At 50.5% G+C, this 20,239-nt stretch overlaps 1 protein-coding gene across 1 annotated transcript in view; it reads left to right on the top strand.

Moving 5' to 3' along the window:
• Positions 1-20,239, top strand: part of SDK1 (sidekick cell adhesion molecule 1) — an 880,998-nt gene that overhangs the window by 546,524 nt on the left and 314,235 nt on the right. The window contains exon 5 of the mRNA XM_058680763.1: positions 4,373-4,506. Coding sequence (XP_058536746.1) covers positions 4,373-4,506 — 134 coding nt within the window. The remainder of the gene's footprint in view (positions 1-4,372; positions 4,507-20,239) is intronic.

Genomic DNA, 20,239 nt, shown 5'->3' with positions numbered 1-20,239 from the left:
GGCTGTCTGCCTTGAACTTGCTGTTTACTGTGAAGTTTGAGATTATGTTACAGTCAGAACCCTGAGCCTTTGACCTGACCCATTAAAAAGTTATTTAATTAAAATGTAGAGTATTTCAAACGTTCCTAAAGTATTTACTATTCTGCATTTTTCCTTGCTCTGGTTTTTATGCATTCCAATGCTAGTTAAAACCAATGCAATGCTGTTCTAAAATCTGTAATATTTAAAACTACAGATTCAAATTGGCTTTTATTTTAAAATCTGAACCATTCTCTGGTTCATATGCAAATGCCTGTAAGGAAGCTCGGAGCCGGGAACTGGATCTGCCATGTAAAGGAGCAGTACCCGGGCACTGGAGCTGCCCTGCTCGGCGTGAACAGGAGCCAGGAGGGAAGAGCCAGGGCTCGAACCCGAGCCAGGCAATCCGGGCCGGTGTTGCAGCTGGCGTCCTAAACACCAGGCCACCAGGCCAGATACTTACTCTTCACGTTTTTTTAAATTTATTTTATGTGGAAAGTTGTACTGAACAGCTCACTGCACTTGCACTGGAAAGTGTGGCCATTAGGTTAGATTAAAGTGTCAAAGATCAAAATATTTGCTGATAAACTCAATTTTTCTTTTCATGAAAGCTGAAAAATAAAAGCAGTTAGGATGCACTGAGGTAAACCATAGAGAAATTTTGGACACACCCTGAAACTCTAGCCTTTGAGCCCACAGATACTGTTAAGAGGAGTTACTGAGCTGCTTCCTGCCACCTCCAGTTCGTAGAGCAGCCCATCGAAGCTCCGTGGGCTGGGAACCGTGTGCAGCTGGTTCAGGCTGGTGTCCCTGCCACTCTGCGCAGGGCCTGACTCGGGGAGCCCAGTGGTTGCTGGCTCTGTCTGCGTGTTGGGCAGTTAGTGTAAATCGTCGCCGGACTTTGTGTGTCTTCCCCAGTGCCTGCCCGGCTGTCTTCAGCAGCCTTGACTGTGGCACAGTCGGTCCCCGGAGCACGCTCCTCCGCGTTTGGTCTGTCACCCCACGGCAATGTTAGTGGCTAGTTCAGTGACAGATACCCGGCTGGTGGTCCTGCCCTCCCCTCACACACTGGATCCAGCATTCGCTTCCGGGAGAGTTCCCTCCGCAGGCCCTGTTGCGCAAGGCTGATGCTTAGGCACTCCGGGTAGCTCCTCTCTGCCTCAGGTCCCATCTTTTTTCTGAAATAGAGAATTATTATCTTGTCCAAGACCTCATACAAGTCTTGGAGAATGAAGTGAAAAAATGGCCAGAAACATTTAGAGAATGAGAGGTGGGACTCATAGCCCCTGACTGAACGGTGCGTGCGTTTCCTTTGTCAGTGAGTCCCACCTCTTAGGACACAGGCCGGCTCTGCTCTGGCTGCAGCTGGCCACGGGACCCCCTAACCTCTCCCTGAGTAACCAGCCTCTTCTATTCTGTTTCCTGTGTTCGCTGTTATTGCCAATGTTCTGCTTTTCATCCATAATGAACTAACTTATTTTTTTCCCTTCATCTTTATTGCTACACCATGGGATTAGAAGTTAAAATTATGAGGTTTCATTTTTAAATGTAGAGTTAAACTGAGGAAGACTAGGGAAATAATTTTATATGTAAAATCATACATTTATTTCAATGAAATTAAAAGAAAATCTCTCAGGATGAATATTCTAATTTCCCTGTAAAGCCAATGTGAATATTAAATGCGTACTGTGTTACAGTGGAGCTGAGTAGCTCATTTTATGAAGTATTAAACGTCACTATTGTAGTTACTTTAATAGTTCCTTGCATCTAATTTGAGCATTGTTCTTCTGTTAACAAATACTTTATTATAGAAATTGGGAAATATTTGAAAAGTGAGAATACACAAGCTGATGTGTGACCTTACACTAGAGGCTCACGACTGCCGACACTCTAGAACACCCACGCAGGAGTGGCTCTGCTGACACTCTAGAACACCCACGCAGGAGTGGCTCTGCTGACACACTAGAACACATGCGCAGGGGTGGCTCTGCCGACACGCTAGAACACACGCGCAGGGGTGGCTCTGCTGACACTCTAGAACACACGCGCAGGGGTGGCTCTGCTGACACTCTAGAACACACACGCAGGGTGGCTCTGCTGACACTCTAGAACACACGCGCAGGGGTGGCTCTGCTGACACGCTAGAACACACGCGCAGGGGTGGCTCTGCTGACACTCTAGAACACACACGCGCAGGGGTGGCTCTGCTGACATGCTAGAACACACGCGCAGGGGTGGCTCTGCTGACACTCTAGAACACACACGCAGGGTGGCTCTGCTGACACTCTAGAACACACACGTGCAGGGGTGGCTCTGCTGACACTCTAGAACACACACGCAGGGTGGCTCTGCTGACACTCTAGAACACACACGCACAGGGTGGCTCTGCTGACACTCTAGAACACACACGCGCAGGGTGGCTCTGCTGACCCCTCAGCTCTGGCTGTTATAGCCGCTTGGGGAGAGAACAAGCGGACTGAAAATCTCTTTTTATGTCTCTCTTTCTCTCAGTAAATCTGAGTTTCGAACAGAAATACATAAGTAAATTTTGAAAAAGAAGAAATGTGCTTCTTACTGCAGTCATCAGAACTTGGTTTATTCCAGAACTCAGTTTCTTTTGTTCCAAAACACTTGGATAGCAGGAGAGGCAGCTTCCTGCATTGCTGTTCTCCAGCTGTAACAGCTGGAACAGTGGGTCTGCAGCCATTCAGCATTCTTGGGGTGTCTTTTTTGGCAAAACAAGCTTTTCTCTTCGTGAATTTCAAACTTAGCCAATATGGAAGTTGGAAACTGCAAGAAAAAAAAATGATCTGAAAGTCATAAAGGATGGAAATCTCCATAGTTTTGTTCTTTGTGCACTTTTTATTTTCTTAAAAATAGCCTTAAAACAGTGTCATAAATAACATACAGAATTATTGGGCATTATAGAAGAATTAGTGTGAGAAGTAATAGGCATAGTTGAAATTACTGAGGTAAAAAAACCAGGTGGTAAAGAAAAAATAGTATATTCATTTTGGAAGTTATATTACTAAATGAATAACTTCATGTGTAGTAAATATTCATATATAATTTTAGGTGCCAATGTAATATATAGTAAAATAAAGTGGAACAATTTCTTTGGTTCTATTAAAGAATGTATAAAAGAATCATAAATAATTACAGTAAGACTCTCCTGAGGTAATTTTATGGGAGTAAAAATTGAAAACTTCCTAATAGGGAAATTTTCTTAAATGCAGTATGAAATCAGTGACTCCTAGAGACCTCATCCTGAAATATACCCTCTGGGAACCCTGAGTAAGCAGTAACATCTTAAGATAATTCTATATAAAGTGAAAGAACCGAGAGATTTTGAAAAAGCTCTGCAAAAGGCAGCAGGAAGAGCAAGATTGTGCGATTCATTCCCACAACCTAGGTGATCCCGTTGCATGCTCTTAACGTTACGGGGCTCGAGATCTTAGGTTACCGCGTGGACATGCTCTGAACGTCTGGAACTAGACCTGAAGCTCTCCCCCGCAGAGCAGCACGGTCATGGTCAGTTCACACACACCCTCAGACGTGGCTGGTGTTGTGGAATGAACGCGTAGACTGATGGCGTTGGAGCTCAGAACACACCCTACCCTCATGTACTATCCACCTGTCACAGAGCGGTACAATGAGCTTTGCTTTCCGTCTCAGCCTAGTATCCCTCCCAACCTCCATTAAGTGGGACCAAAAATTAAAAAAAAAAAAAAAAAAGGCAAAATGACAGTGTGAACAGACGTTCAGGACGCCCGTTTCAACTCCAAGCTGCGTGAGTTTACGGAAGTTGAGCTTGTCTCTCTTCCTTGTCTTAGATGAGTCTGTGTGGGGATTGGAGGAGTGCTACTGTAGCACACAGCACACCTGCTATCCCCATGGGAGCTCGCAGGGACGGCGGACAGGACCACTGGTGTCTCTGGGATCCCTTCCTCTCTGGGATTGGGATGGGTGAGCCAGGTGGTGGCCAAGTAGACGTCACTCATTTGGTAGGGATCGCACAGGTGACCTGTGTGGGAAGACGACTGAAGTGGCTCCTACCAGCAGTGTACGAATATGCCAAGGCAGACATGGGAGACAAGGGTAGGTCCTGTGGTGTGGCTTGCACCCACTCTTGTTAGTTCTCAAGAGCCTCTGAGGGCCGACAAAGTCTCCCTCTCTGAAAATGCGTCGAGCTGTTAGCCTGCACTGGGAGGTTGGTGTGGCTGTGCACCGCTGGCTGGAGGGTTGCCTGAGCGGCGAGGGCATGGCTGCCACCATGTGCCTCCAGCCCGTATACAGGGTTTCGTTCTGCCAGTAGGGAGTGGCTCTAACCCTGCTCTGCCCTCTTCTGAAACAGAGCCATCACGCTGGACAATCAGCTGGTGATCCTTGCGACCACAGCCAGCGACGCCGGAGCCTACTACGTGCAGGCGGTCAACGAGCGCAACGGGGAAAACAAGACGAGCCCCTTGGTGCACCTGGACGTGGCAAGTGAGTTCCAGATTCCAGATGATCATTCTGAAAGAAGCAAGGTCTCTAGTTCACAGCCCTGTTGCGTGGGGTTTTGCACTGAAGCTGCTCTGGCTCAGGGGGTCAGCCTTGAACCCTAACCACTGCACTAGAGCGCGTGCGACACGGAAAATGTGGGAATACTGGATGTTGCTGGCTGGGGAATTTTTTTAAAATTTCTATTGGCTATTATATTGTTTTGAACAATAGCAAAAGCCTTTTGACCTACATGAATTGTGTCTGTGAGCCTTATCTGAGACTAGAGGAGATACAAACCATGTTTCTTTAAGAATAGCGTCTTTGGGAGAATCCCTATACATGAAAATTATATTAAGGTTGGCAGTGTTTATGCCTAATCTGTTGGTTGTTTTGAGTATCTGATTCAACTGAAAGCCTGAATCAGGACAAGAATATACCTAAGTCTGCTTCAGATGTGCTGCCCTTCGTTGAAGGACATTTTAGTTTGAGGAAATGTGATGTTTGACCTTGGAAAGGTTTGACTTTGGGAGTTTTACCAGCAAGAGTTCATTGCCAAAGCAGGAAGTGGGAGCCGGTCCCGAGCAGGGCAAGGGCAGGTCCTCGGAGCTTGTGACCTGAAGCTTGGTGGTCTTCAGTGAGGGGGCTGGACTGCCGAGAGGCATGCGGGGAGACAGACAGTCATGGCAGATGGTACATTTCAGACCGTTAGGTCCGTATTATATGCGAGTGAATTGTATTGATTTGTCTGGAGTAGTAAGTTCTGTTTTTTTCAAGCGAATGCCTTGAAGAAATGGTTTCCCCTTCAGGTGCTTTGAAAAGCAGCTGGGCTGAGGGCAGCAGTGTCCGGTCACACGCTGCGTAAGGCACACGAGGCTTAGGGCCAGTAGCACTTTCTGGGTGGAGGTTTGTGGCAGACACTGGGAGGAAGCTGGGGCGTTAAGCTGGTGGCTGCACTCGCCCTTGACGTTCGCTCAGCGGTCCCGGGTGGCCATGCCTTGCTGTCATCCAGCCGTTTGCTTCTGGGTCCCAGGGAATTGAATCTTGCTCGCCGGGCGCTGGACTAGATGCAGACTTAGAATTGCCAGGGCGTTTTGAGCGCCTGGGAGCATCTTGCCCATCGATCAGGTGAGAAGTTCACAGACCCTGTGCCTGATGCTAGGTGGTTTAGAGGGCCATCCGCGCCAGGAATCGCCGGAAACAAAGATGATTTGTCAAGGTTTTCCTCAGTGGTAATAATAAAAAATGGAAATGGTGTTATCAAGTAGATTGTGATTATTTTTAATGATTTCCCAGTTTTACAGCCAAAGCCATTTATTCTGTTTAGTGAGTCTAATTCAGCACTCAATTGTGATATAAATACCATGGCAATAATAAGCCAAAGGGTGCAGTTCCGGGTCAGACGAGCACATCTGCCTTGGTCTGTAGAAGATGGGAAATTCATCCCAGAAAAATCCTGGCTAACGTGATGGTTACATCCCAAAGTTACAGAGATAGACCGCACTGCCTAGTTTGCCACAGGCCTCCTCTGCAACCAGCACACAGAAAATAGAATTAACAGAGTGAATTTGCAAAATGGCATTCTAATGCAGTAGTGTGGCATTAGATAATTGGAATATGTAAATTTTTTCAATGATTTCAGTTTCTACCCCAACCAGAAGCACATTGGAAACTGCTCATAAATATTATAATTAACTGGCTTACATTTTGTTTTGTTCCCTTGTGTATTTTTATCCTTTCATTGGCACCAAGTAAAATGTGTGAAAGGTGAGGTGGTACGAGGTGGGTGCTGCAGATCGTAGGAGAAAGCCCTGGTCCTATCTCCGTTCTCCACTTTTTATCAGCACCAGGTAAAATGTGAGGAACTATTTTAATTCTTCAAAGAACCTTCCTGTTGACATATTGGATTTAGCTAAATGTTAAATGGTACCCAATTATGCATTTTCTCACTAGAAGTTCTATTTTGAAAACCTTTAAAGATCAAAAGTCTTGATGGATCTGCTGAGAGTCCCTGGATTGTGTGTTGAAATCTCGCTCCTTGCTGACACGCAGCAAGGGCCCGAAGAAGGGACGCTGAAGCCCAGGACCCAGACACACCGCATCTCCTGAGGCCACCAAGTGGCCGAGGGGCGTGTCACTTCACTAGACTGGCTGTGAACGAGATATTCTCAAAGTCCTCACACACGGGTAGTGGGGCGGTGTGTTCTGCAAACTTCAGCATCATTTTTGTTTTTCTAGGAGAGGTTTTTGTAAAAACACCAAACAAGATTGATGAAAAATTTTAAAAACTTGCCAGCCAGCATTTCTGAAGACTCTCAAAAGATATTACAGCCAATTATCATTTAACGAAGACAGATTTTTCCTTAGTGTCAGGAGAGTAACATAGGGGACCTTTGTGTAGTGAACATGATTTTGGTAGTGGGGTACTGGGAATTAAATTCCGGGTGGATTGTTCTGTACTGAATTTACAATTGGCGAGTGTCTGTGTCTTCACTCTGGTTTTCTGGTGCAACAATGAACTGTTCTGTCAGCCGAGGTGACCCCGCTGCCCACTGGGAAGCAGTGGGGGCCAGCACTGCGTCAAAACCTCTTAATGATGGCATGCTACCCACCCCAGCCAACAGGGGAAATAGAGGCTTGCGAAGGAATGTCCACCCAAATCTTACCGTCTTTGCATTTGCTAAATATTTTGGCTGTACTTGGAGCTTAGAGGAAGCAACAGATGAAGAGCTTAGATTTTTTGGTTTTTTTGATTTTTTTTTTGAAGCGTGAGTGTTAAGAATGGATTCAGTCCCCCGCTGGTATGGCGGCCTGCTGTTTGGAGCGTGTTTTGTAGATGCCCATTGTTGTCTGTGAGGTCCCCCCTCCCCTCCTGGGTGGTTAAGAAGATGAATTACAGCTTGTTGCACACAGATCCCCATCAGGAGGCAGGGCACTTCTGACCTCTGCGCCCTCCCGCTCCCACAGAGAACCGCCTTCCATGCCCCGTCGGGTTCTCTTGGAAGCACTAATGTGATGTGAAGTCAGCAGATGTTTGGGACATAGGTGGGCCTGTCAACACATCCTGCATGCATTTTTCATGGCCAGCTCCCGCAGCTCAGATGCGCGAGAATGGGCTGGATTTGCCCGGGAACAGACATTTCTATTCTGAGGTCACACCCAGGCAGGCTTTATAAACCTGTCAACCTATTTCTGCCTCTCACGTGGAAGGTTCTACATTGAGTTAACTTTTGCAGAATAGATCTTCTGAACTGAATTAATGTGTGAACAAGAATTTCTTTTAAAAAAATTCAAGCTTAGAGTTAGGAGCTGAGCAGACTTCTGTGGAGTGATTACTCAATCATTGTCTCAAGGCCATTGTACATGTGTTAGACAGCGTCGGGTCTGATCCAGTATTCAGGATGTACAGGGTAATGAGAGTCTGTACCAGGGATGAGGCTTAGATTAAAAACGAAATGACTGCCTCTCTCCTGCCTGGCTGGTTTTTTTTTTTTTTTCACCTCTTTCATTCTAATGTCTTCTCTTCAAACAACATTTACAGATAGGGTACCATTTCAGCCGGTGCTCCTTCAGGCTGACAAACCCTTGCTTTTAATTCTGAAGGCACTTAACATTCCCTTGTCCTTCGTCATGCTAATTTAACAGCAAATCTCATGTATGTTCAGTGGTAGGAAGTGAGTCCTGAAGCTAATGTCTTCTAGTGCTCAACTGAGAGGATGGCCCTGTGAGCTTGGCTTCCGTATGCCTGGATGAAATCCTGTCTGATTCTCCTGATTTCTCTATCCATTAAAGGGAGAAAGGAAGCGTTTTGACATTGACTGGCAGCAGAAGCTATAGGAGCGGCTTCAGACATCACTGAAAACGAGTGTGCTGAAGGGCCCGCCTCTCACACGCAGTGTAGACCGCAGCTGCAGAGGCTGAGCGAGGCTTTGCGCCATGTCGTTTGGAAACACAAGTAGGGACTATTGCGTGGTGAATTCAGGAGTTTAGTCACTTGGCTACACATGGGATCTGCTAAGTAGGGTGGTATAATGTGTTTTCTGTTACTGTATTGGAATATCTGAGGTTTGGGAACTTTCCAAAGAAAGATCTACTTAGCTAACCCATCTGGAGGTTGGGAGTCCGAGGTAGGTGGCGGTGGCTCCAGTGAGGGGCTGTGACCAAGGCATCACTGCGGATGAGGATGTCCTTGGAGACATGGACGCTGAGGCCAGGGAGGGACCGGCTGGCTCTGCTAACTGTTCACTCTCAGGGCCCCATGAAACTACTTCATTCCCTTGCAATCCCCTCCCGCCAGGCCCCATGTCCTGAAGATGACACACCACTGCCCAGCACACGAGCCAGACCCTCAGTGGGCACAGCAAAGACATATCCAAGTCCCAGTGTGAGCACTGGGTGTGTGTGAAGACAGAGGCGTGCCCTGGCCCGGGCGGTGCGGGGGTAGAGCCAGTGTGAGCTGTGGGTGTGTGCGAAGACAGAGGCGTGCCCTGGCCCGGGCGGTGCGGGGGTAGAGCCAGTGTGAGCTGTGGGTGTGTGCGAAGACAGAGGCGTGCTCTGGCCCAAGCTGTGCGGGGGTAGAGCCAGTGTGAGCTGTGGGTGTGTGCGAAGACAGAGGCGTGCCCTGGCCCGGGCGGTGCGGGGGTAGAGCCAGTGTGAGCTGTGGGTGTGTGCGAAGACAGAGGCGTGCCCTGGCCCAGGCGGTGCGGGGGTAGAGCCAGTGTGAGCTGTGGGTGTGTGCGAAGGCAGAGGCGTGCCCTGGCCCCTGGTCAGGGGGTGTGGGGGGGAGCAGTTCTAGGGGCTGGTCTGTGGAGCTGTTTGCAAGGCACTCCATCAAGAAATGAACCATAATGCAAGAATATTCAGTTGTTTATCTGTGACAAGCTTTGACCGTCTTACCAGGGAGAGAACAGTGACCTGAAAGTGGGATAGTAATTCCAAGAACTTATCAGAAAGTGGAATTAAAAGGTAAGAAGACAAAATCTGAGCCTGGTTTTTTTTTTTGGTAATCCTTTTGAAGATCCCCCATATTGAAGTGTCTCGCTTGTCATTGAAGTTTCATCCTATCTCTAGCTGTTGTCACACACACACGTGCACACGCGCAACGAGCCAAGCCCCTTATTTAACTTACTCTTTTTGCTAAAATTTAGAGGCCTTTGGATGGCACAAATTCGTGCACCATCGTCTTCACGCGGCTTATACTAACTACGCTAGTGGCAGTGCTGCCGGGGGCATGTGAGCCACTCACGTCTGTGGTGCTTCTCAGGAATTCTTTGAGCCCCAGTCATCTGGTCTTGTGAAGACTAGAACAGGTTAGAGCAAATACACACGTGTGTCCATCTCTCCCGTGGACCAAGGGGTCACCATAGGTCCCCAGAAGGCTCTGAGCCAGGCAGACATGTGGCCTCCCGTCCGCTTGTTTGAATATGAACCTTTGCAGCCTCGCCTTGAGATGCTGTGTGCAGTTGGCCGAGGGCCCTCCCACTGGTAGCACCACTCCGGTTTCTTTGTATGGCTTTAACCTAACGGGGCAGGGGCCGCATGCACACACAGCAGGCACCGCTGCCATGACGGAATCCCTGCTCCCCACCCAGGAGACCCTCGCTGGAATCCTGGCCCCCAGCTCCAGCTGGGCTGATTTCCAGCCATGGCAGACATTTGAGGGATAAACCAGCAGAGGGAAACACATACTGTCTCTGAACAAAAGTAAGTCAGCAGTGTTACACTGCGGGCTCTGCGCTTTCATTCCTGAACCCCCAATATAGGTCCCTCTGGATTGCTAGACCAGGCTGGGGTAACAGGCCCTCTGATGACTCAGGAAGCCTTGAGGACAGCAGCAGAAAGCCCCTACGTGACCAGAGACAACACGGTCCTCCTCCCCACTGAGCCCTGCCGAGCCCCGCCAGCGCATTGCCCCACACATGCCTGCTCTCACCCGGACCCCGTTCTGTTCTCCACATCACCACTTGGGGGTTCTAGGGATCAGAATGAAGCCGCCTCAAGCGCGGCCTTTGCAGCAGCCTGCCTGGTGCCAGCCGCACAAAGGGAGCCCAGGGAAGCAGGCATCGGGTCTGCAAGGAGTCTGCCGGTATTTCCAGATCCTTCCACGTGCTCAGAGCAGATCTGTCTGAGGGAGGATCCCTGAGTTTGAAGTGGCTCTCCCCACAGCTGGCCCTCGCCTCCCGGGCGAGGTGGAAGTTCCTGTCTGTCGTCCGGAGCCTGTGTCCTGGGCGTTATCTGTGGACATTATGATTGTCCGTGTGCCAGCAAAGGGACAGTTCTAAAGCTGAGCCGTGGAAGCAGAAAGGGAAGAGGTTTCAGAGCCGGAGAAGAAACCATTTCTTTGGCAGGTGCTTTCTGTTCCTTGTTTGTTAAATGAGTGAGACTTCACGCATCGTGATCTGGCATTTCATCATAGTAGCTGTTGATGATCCCAAACGGGACAGGATTCGCTTGTCCTCAGCACAGTTCAGCCCCTTTGCAGTCTGCGGAGCAACGTGGGTGCAAGGAAGTGTGTCCCCCTCAGGCAGGGCGTTTAGGGGCCAGGGGATCACTGTCTCCTGTCCCCTCCAAGCACTCCCACTAAGGCCGTGATGGAGCAGGACTGGCTGCTGGAGAATGGCCTGCAGGACTGCCCCGCAGAGTCAGACTTAATATGGGAAGAAATCAACTTCTGTGTTTGAGGGTTTCGACGGCAAGAGAAGCTGTCGCGCTCTGTGGCCGTGTGGCCGTGTGGCCGTGCGGCCGTGCAGACACTGCGAGTGAGGGGCGCCTGCACGACTGAGGTGGCCGACAGCACGGCTTTCTCTCTCTGTTTCCTTGAGCAGACTCTCACAGCAGTTACGGCTCTAAAACAGGAAAGTGGGGTTCGAAGCAGGGTAAACTTCACTGTATATCATTGAGAGTTGCATTTCCAATCTGTTTGAAATATAAACCATTCATCAAAATTTGCAACACTTGGTTTTTATTGAATGTCACCAATAAGTTAACATCTCAATGCGGGATTTTTGTTTTTAACCCCAGAGCCGTGTGATTGCTGGCTAACTAGTAATTTACATGCATGCTTTCAGTCTCTGATAGGATGATCAGTACAACACTTCGAATCAATAAATGTAACAAGTTAGCCTAAAATTCTGTGAGAGGAATATAAGGAAAATACAAATTCAAAAATTTTAAAAAAATATGTAAATTTCTAACAAATTAGAGCTTATTTACATATTTTAAATGATTAATGGTTTGACGCTTTTGCTGTCAAACATTTAGATTCCCTTAAATGCATGTAAGATAGAACTGTAGTAGTTTTATTCAAATTACCTGAGAAAGAAAAATATCCTAAAATATGCTAAGAATTGTATTTGCAGTCCTTTATACTTATTTTTTAAAAGATTTATTTGTTTTTATTGGAAAGTCAGATATACAGAGAGGAGGAGAGACAGAGAGGGAGATCTTCTGTCTGCTGGTTCACTCCCCAAGTGGCGGCAATCCAAAGCTAGGAGCCAATCCAAAGCCAGGAGCCAGGAGCTTCTTCCGGGTCTCCCACGCGGATGCAGGGTCCGAAGGTTGAGCCATCCTCGACTGCTTTCCCAGGCCACAGGCAGGGAGCTGGATGGGAAGTAGAACAGCTGGGATTAGAACCGGCGCCCATATGGGATCCTGGCACATTCAAGGCAAGGACTTTAGCCACTAGGCTACCACGCTGGACCCCTTTTATACTTAGAATGAAAAAAATTAAATATCAACTTAAAATGTGAGAAAGATTACAGAATTTACAAAATCAGGTGATCTGGGAATAATATGATTCCAACTCTGTACAAGTCCGACTCTAGGGGACCATTTGGGGTCCTGGGAGGTGAGTGTCCGAGGCAGCCCACGCCTGGAGCTCCAGGTTGACGCCTCCCGTGGGTCTCTCACTTCTGCACAGTGGCCCTTTAAATGACAGTCAGTCTCACTGCAAAGTGGGGGCCTGGAAGCTGTAAGAACTTAGGTTATTCACCCAAATCTCAAGAACGGTCAGTGAGAGTTTATTTGAGCTGCTCAGAACCCTTCCTCTCTCCTGTCGAAATGGAACAGTGTACTCTGGGGATGGGGACTGCCCTAGTTGTCACACTGTGTGTGTGAGAGACAGACAGATGGAGCTTGAGGGAAAGGGGTCCTTGACCACGACCGCCCCGACCTCCGCAGAGTCTGTCAGGAGCTCTGCTCTGGTCCAGCCGTGGAGGCGTGGCTTTGTTTTCTTTAAAAAGGGTGCTTTCTGTTGGTTGCTTGGTTTTACTTATTCACTTTATTTGGAAGGCAAAGAGAGAGTGTGTGCAGACAGGAAGATGACTGGTCATCGTCAGATGCCCGTGGCAGATGGGGCTGGGCAGCGCCTGAGCCAGGATTTCCACCTGGGTAGGCCCTGTGGGTGGCGGGTGACCCAGATAGCTGAGCCACTACCTGCTGCTGACCCCCTGGCTGCCGATCAGCACAAAGCTGGGATTTGGAATGGCGATTCCGACCCAGGCACCCCACCAGGGCATCGGAACGTCTCAAGTGCCTCACTGACAAATGCCTACCCTGTTGGCTTGCTGTTTTGGTATTCAGAGCATTCCTAGCAAGCGTTCAGTCTGGGCCACACCTACGTGCCACGCAGGTGGGCATGGCCTCGGGGCGGGCACTCCTGCAGGCTTGCCTAGGTGGGGGTGGAGCACCACCACAGTATGTTTCTGTGTGTAATTGCATTAGGCAGCACACGGGATAGGAAGTGAGACGTGGTCGGCCCCGGTGGGTGGACATGCCTGCACTCCCCAACGCTGGAGCAGGAACACGGACCTGCCACGCCGGCGTCACACAGTGCGCAGCGCCACCTGGGAGGAAGGCAGGCAGCTGGGAGAGCTCATTAAGCGGGCTGAGCTGACCAGTTGGATTCAGTAAATGGGCCATAAGCATTCACTTACTTCTTCCAATTATGGTCTGATTATTTAAGGACACAAATTATCATTCAGTAGTGATTTGCCCAGTCAAGTTTTTCACAGGTTCCTCCGTGAAACTCAGCTTTAATAATTTCTCCAAATTCCCACTGCCTCTCCCCCCTCATTAAGTGTGCCAGTTTAAATTATTACGTTCAGATATTTAAGCACTGGAGTCCTTTGTCTGTGGCAGTTTTAAGGCTGGAACTTGAAGTAATGATCATAATTTTTGCCCTTGCCCGTGGGACCTGATTCGTTAAACTTGCCAACAGGTAGTTACCTAAGTTTCACCGACAGGGGACTGAGGGTAGTTTGAAGTAGTCTCACGACCTGGAAACGCGAGTTGTCCAGAGCTACATTGCTGGTGGCTCCCGCGTGCCTTCCTCATCGCCTGGGGTGTGATGGCCCCCGAGGCGCCTCGCCTGCTCTCCCTGCCACTCTCAGCGTTTAGCAGGCACGGGGCAACCTGCGTCCGCTGCACTCCGGTCTGGGATGCTGCTACGCCTGGCTCCTGGCTGGGATGAGACTGCAGAACTGCTTGTAGCTACAGGAGAGTTTCTGGAGCCTCCGTGTGGACGCAGCAGCTGAACGCACGCGACCACGCTGGCCGTTTCCCTGCGTTCACGCAGCGTCTGCACTAACCAGTCCTCAGGTCGCCCGCAGTACCTCTGCTTGCATGACTGCGTTCAGCAGCTGCCAATGGGCAAACGCCGGCTCGGTTTCTCTCCCGGAGGACTTCTGGGGCTTCCAGAAACCCAGATGGTCTAACTTTGCTGGGCAAAGTTGCTGTTAACATCTCACCTTGCGGAAAAATGAGAATGTATGATCCTCTGAGCCGGTGTGAATCTACCTTTTCTCTTAGCACAATGTTTCCTTTGCGAGTGGGGCAAAGGTCCTGTACAGGCACTTTAATTTCACACTTGAAGGACTTGAATACGATTTGGTCCAAAGTAGGATGAGAACATATTGATGAAATAGTTACGATAGCCATGTGTTAGGTTAGCCTGCTGTGTGTCTAGTGTGTAAGTGGTATGCCACATTTAGCAATGAATCCCCAGGAAGTAATATCAGTAACCCTCGAGGTCAGTATTATCTCTGCTTTACAAACTGGGCAAAGCCGAAGGAACAAATGGTTCGTGCAGCTTGGTGCCATTCCTTACGTGGCTTCGTTCTGGACCCACGTCTGTCTTCCTCCAAGGAGACTTTGACTCATATTGTGAAACTGGTAGTTACTTCTGAAAATCCGCCCGCGCTCTCCTGATACAGGAAGGAAGGCAGGCAACTGGTCGTCGAGGATTCACTTCTGCCTTTACCACCTAGTCATAATGTTTTATTACTCATCACTGTAAATGATGTTCTTCTGGCTCTTACAGAAAGCAATTACACAAGGTAATTAAAATTGTAGATCTTTACAATGTGGTAGAGAATATTAAGTCGAGCCCTAGGAAATTCAGGTGAAGTGAAGGCCACTTTGCAACCCTGAAAGCCATTTCCAAATCGAGTGCTGCCCTCCCCAGGAACACTCTGTGTTGTGTGAGATGCAAAGAAATGCATTTTTAAAAATATTTATTTTGTTTTTATTGCAAAGTCAGATATAAAGGAAGGAGGAGAGACAGAGAGGAAGATCTTCCGTCTGATGATTCACTCCCCAAGTGACCACAATGGCCAGTGCTGCACCCATCTGAAGCCAGGATCCAGGAACCTCCCCCAGGTCTCCCACACAGGTGCAGGGTCCCAAGGCCTTGGGCTGTCTTCGACTGCTTTCCCAGGCCAAAAGCAGGGAGCTGGATCGGCAGCAGGCCACCGGGACTAGAACTGGCACCCATATGGGATCCCTGCATGTCCAAGGTGAGGATTCCAGCCGCTAGGCCATGACACTGGGGCCCAAAGAAGTGCATTTTATATCAGAAATAGCAGGAGCCAGAGTTCATCTGACCATGCAGACGCTGTCTGTAGGTCTAATTAGTGGGGTCTTAGCAGTGACCTCTGCCCGCTTTCTGTACCTGCACCTTCTCCCCTTTGGGGATCTTCAGGAATAGGCTCTTGGCATACAGTAAGCTCCCACTGACGGAGTCTTCAGTGACCCCGTATTTAGTAGGATGGGTCCTAGAGGGGCAAGAGGACTTTGCCGCTTTTTTCCCCCAGGACCATTGGGCAAGCATAGCTGCTTAAGACTATACAGTTTCGCTGAGTTGTAGGAGAGCTGGGATTTCGGGTTCTGTCCAGTTCTGCAATCTTCAGTAACCATTTGGGATGTCTGAAGGCTGGAACGGTCTTGTGATGGACCTGCTGGGTGGGACACAGACCCGAGACGGATCGTGCCAAGCCGTGCTGAGACTCCTGCAGCCCTGTCTGCTTTCCCATCTGGTTGCCAACTCAGACTTGCATTCCGGCAGTGGGAACTGGGAGTGGAGTGGCCGCCCCTTGGCTGGCCCCGCGGTTGGCCCTGCGGTTGGCCCTGCGGCTGGCCCTGCGGTTGGCCCTGCGGTTGGCCGCTGTTCTGTTGCCTAATGATGCTTCTTATAGGGCTGCCCCTTCTCAAGTGCTCCGTGCTTGCCATCCTCTGCCTGTGAGGTTGTCACACACAGATGTCCCTCGGAGGTTTTGGTAGCTCAGGGAAGGTTGAAGTTCATTAAAGTTGGCTGCCGCTTGGGAAGCTCTCGTGACCTAGAGTCCAGATGGCTGCTTTTTGTGCATCTGCAGCTGATCAGATGCAGAACCAGGTAGAGAAGTCAGCCTTTGCCTGTTTGTTTCTGCTCTAGGAAATATCTGAACCGAGAGATTGGCTGTGGGGAAATTATGCAAAAATAGTGAGTGCTATTGTAAAGAAATCTGAAGTGAAGCAATTCCTGGGAGCGTGGCTTTCTCTGTCCATTTTAGAAAGATGGTAAGCATGTTCTTGATAAAACCATCTGGGTTGAAGTTCTGCTTGCTGGAACCTGTACTGGCGTTGACATTGACTGGATTATAGACACTGGTTTTTAAAAGATCAATTAGTTGATTGATTTGAAAGTAACAGAGAAAGTGAGAGAGGGAGAGAGCAAGAGGGTGCTGGAGAATGAGCGAGATCTTTGACCCCTTACCTCAGTCCCCGGACGGGCGTGGCAGTTAGGTCAGTGCCAGCCTCCCCGGATGGGCGTGGTGGTTGGTCAGTGCCAGCCTCCCCGGATGGGCGTGGCAGTTAGGTCAGTGCCAGGCTCCCCGGATGGGCGTGGCAGTTAGGTCAGTGCCAGGCTCCCCGGATGGGCGTGGTGGTTGGTCAGTGCCAGGCTCCCCAGATGGGCGTGGCAGTTAGGTCAGTGCCAGGCTCCGCAGATGGGCATGGCAGTTAGGTCAGTGCCAGGCTCCCCGGATGGGCATGGCGGTTAGGTCAGTGCCAGGCTCCCCGGATGGGCATGGCGGTTAGGTCAGTGCCAGGCTCCCCGGATGGGCGTGGCGGTTAGGTCAGTGCCAGGCTCCCCGGATGGGCATAGCAGTTGGTCAGTGCCAGGCTCCCCGGATGGGCGTGGTGGTTGGTCAGTGCCAGGCTCCCCGGATGGGCGTGGCAGTTAGGTCAGTGCCAGGCTCCCCGGATGGGCGTGGTGGTTGGTCAGTGCCAGGCTCCCCGGATGGGCATGGCAGTTAGGTCAGTGCCAGGCTCCCCGGATGGGCATGGTGGTTGGTCAGTGCCAGGCTCCCCGGATGGGTGTGATGGTTGGTCAGTGCCAGGCTCCCCGGATGGGCGTGGCGGTTAGGTCAGTGCCAGGCTCCCCGGATGGGTGTGGTGGTTGGTCAGTGCCAGGCTCCCCAGATGGGCATAGTGGTTAGGTCAGTGCCAGGCTCCCCGGATGGGCGTGGTGGTTGTTCAGTGCCAGGCTGACGCTAGAAGCCAGGAGCTCCATTCTGGCCTCCCACAGGCGTGGCAGAGGTCCCAGTACTTGGTCAGCTTTGGCTGCCTTTTTAGGCACGTTAGCAGGAAGCCAGATCAGAAACAGAGCATGTGGGACTCAGTCAGTCCCTCTGAAACGAGCTACTGTCGCTGCAAGCCTCAGCTTAACGTGCTGTCCTACTGTGCTGACCCCTTTTGCCACCTCTTGGCTTGGCTACTGAAGGACTGCTGTTGGTTGCTTTTCCGACTGGTTAGTGCCCCTGCGTGCCATGAAGTATTTTGTCTATCCCCTTCCCCCAACCAGCTAAAAAAACAGTCAGGGATGCATGCAGGTGTGAACTGACTGTTTGTGGGAAGAGCTTGGCACTGCAGCCGCTTCTGGGCTGGTCACACAGGAGCAGCAGGTGGAGGAGGCGCTGTGACCTGCTTGGCTTTCGGAGTCTGTGTATTACTCTCCACCCCCGCACCTTCTGTCTTTCGAAAATCCAGATTTCATTTCTTGTATTGAATGAATGAATGCAAGAAAGGAAGAAAAAAAAAGAAAAAGAATGAATCTGAGCATCCGATGTTTACCAAGCACTGTGTTCGATGCGGAGGAAACTGAACGAACAGCACACAGGCCTCTTGCCTTTCCTGAACCGACTGCCGGCAGAGGTAGGCTCCTGGACCCACGACAGAATCCCGATGAAGCAGAGCTGTGGAACAGGTGTGAAGGAAGCACAGACCAAGATGCTGACCCCGCATCTGAGGCCGCCGCAGCTCCGTCACCGAACGCTAGGAATCTGTCCTTTCCTGTGTGAAGACACGCAGCACCCACGAGCCGATTGAGAAGAGGAGACCTGGGCAGGACAGGGCTTGAAGTGACCCAGGGCCGACATGACTGCTGTGCCCACAACAGTGTCCCCCAGCAAGACTGCATTTCCTGCGGCCCCGTTCCTGGAGGTCCTCACCCACCTGCTGAGTGGGCTGTCTGATCTCCACCTCTCGCTCCCCTGACAGACAGAGATCAGTGTGGATGACATCACCTAGGAGATTTCGAGGGGGCAGCAGGCCCTTCTGCCGTGCCCCCAGCAGGCTTTCTCAGGCTTCTGCTGTGTGTCTTCCCCGGCTGCCTTCTCCCTGTGACTGGGGCTCCTGGGGGCTCCCTTCATCCCAGGCTGTAAACAGTCCCCTTGTTTGGTCGTGTGTGTGTATTTGGTTTCATCTTTCTGTCTTCCCTCACACGCCTTGGAGAGCGCGTCTGTTTTTGTACCATGAAGTGTCGCGTGTGATCAGATGTCATCCCCCAACGCAATGTCAGCCTGGCCATCCGGTCTGTGGGAAGTTGGAGGTAACCCTGTGATGTCCACTCTGCGCTAGAAATCTGATTCTCCTCTGACCTCGGAGCTTCTTATTTTAGTGAGATGCCCCAGGATGGAAGGCTGTCCCAGCACAGCTCCTAATGTTTCTTTCAAGTTTATCTACCTCGAAGAGAGAAGGAAGAGGAAGGAGACAGAAAGAAAGCAAGATCTTGTATCTGCTGGACTCTGTCCTTCTGGATGAGATGGATGGCTCTTGCCCTATTTGTCCCCTTGTTTGGGACTCCATGTCCTGGCACTGGGGCCCTCCGTGCTGCCACGCTCTCGCTTGGGAACCGAATGAGTGGCCTCCTTGTACTGTCTGTCCAGAACAGCTTCCTCTGCCCAGGCCCCTGGAAGGTCACCTCACCTCCTGTCTGTTTTCAGCTTGTTCCAACCCTGGACACTTAGCTTAAATCCTTATTAAAGATTTATTTTATTTTTTATTAGCAAGGCAGATATACCGAGAGGAGAGACAGAGAGGAAGATCTTCTGTCCAATGGTTAACTCCCAAAATGGTCGCAGTAGCCGGATCTGAGCTGATCCAAAGCCAAGAACTAGGAGCCTCCTCCAGGTCTCCTACGGGGTTCAGGGTCCCTAGGCTTTGGGCTGTCTTCAACTGCTTTCCCAGGCCACAGACATGGAGCTGGATGGGAAGCAGGGCCACCGGGACTAGAACCAGTGCCCATATGGGATCCCAGCGCGTTCAGGGCGAGGGCTTTAGCTACTAAGCTACCATGCCAGGCCTCTTAAGATCTCTTTATTTTAAAGGCAAGGTTTATGAGAGAGAGGGGGAGATCTTTCACCCGCTGGCTGACTTCCCTAATGGTTACCCAGCTGGGGTTTGGCCTCAGGCTCCACGCAGGTCTCCCACATGGGTCACAAGGGCCCAGGCACTTGGGTCATCTTCCACTGCCTTCCCAGGTGTGTCAGCAGGGAGCTGGCTCGGAAGCGCAGCAGCCAGGACTTGGACCGGTGCTGTAGCATAGGCTGTTAGGGATTCAACAGGCGGCTGACCCCTCTACCACACCACGTGAGTCCTCCTCCTTCCCGTCTGTGTGCTTTTAGGGACTGGGTCAGGAAGAGCTGCAGGGTTCTGGTGAAGAGACTTCCTGAAGCACTGAGGCAGAGCCCATCCGAAGTAGCTCTTACTGCGGTGCTGTTGGTTTCACAGAAACATTTCAAGAGAAGGACTCCACTGTAAACAGACCAGGCACTGGCTCCTAGCCCCGGAGCTGCAGGCCCTGTTCTTCTCCATGCGGGCCCCTCTCTGGGCCAGCCAGACCGTGCCGTGGGCAGTAATGCTTGTCCCCATTCTCTGTAGGCCAGCATGCCAAACTAACTTCAAAGCAGAGTTGCTTTACAGAGGGGCTGCTAATGTTATTTCTTCATTTTTCAGTCACCCAGCGTCTGATTTGTAACAGGTGCGCTCCTGGTGACTGATGCACTGCTTACACAAGTAATTTGTACACAAGAAATGACTTGGATGAGTGAGTGATTCAAAGCCGTGTGTGACTCAGCCTGGCTGCCATGGAGGATGCCCAGGCCAGCCGCAGCACACTGCTTCCCGCAGCTCTGCACGTCCAGGG

This window comes from Ochotona princeps, chromosome 24 (genome assembly GCF_030435755.1).
Source record: "Ochotona princeps isolate mOchPri1 chromosome 24, mOchPri1.hap1, whole genome shotgun sequence".
NCBI lineage: Eukaryota > Metazoa > Chordata > Mammalia > Lagomorpha > Ochotonidae > Ochotona > Ochotona princeps.
Note: the sequence above shows the minus strand (reverse complement) of the source record. Positions and strands in the feature narration are given on the sequence as shown.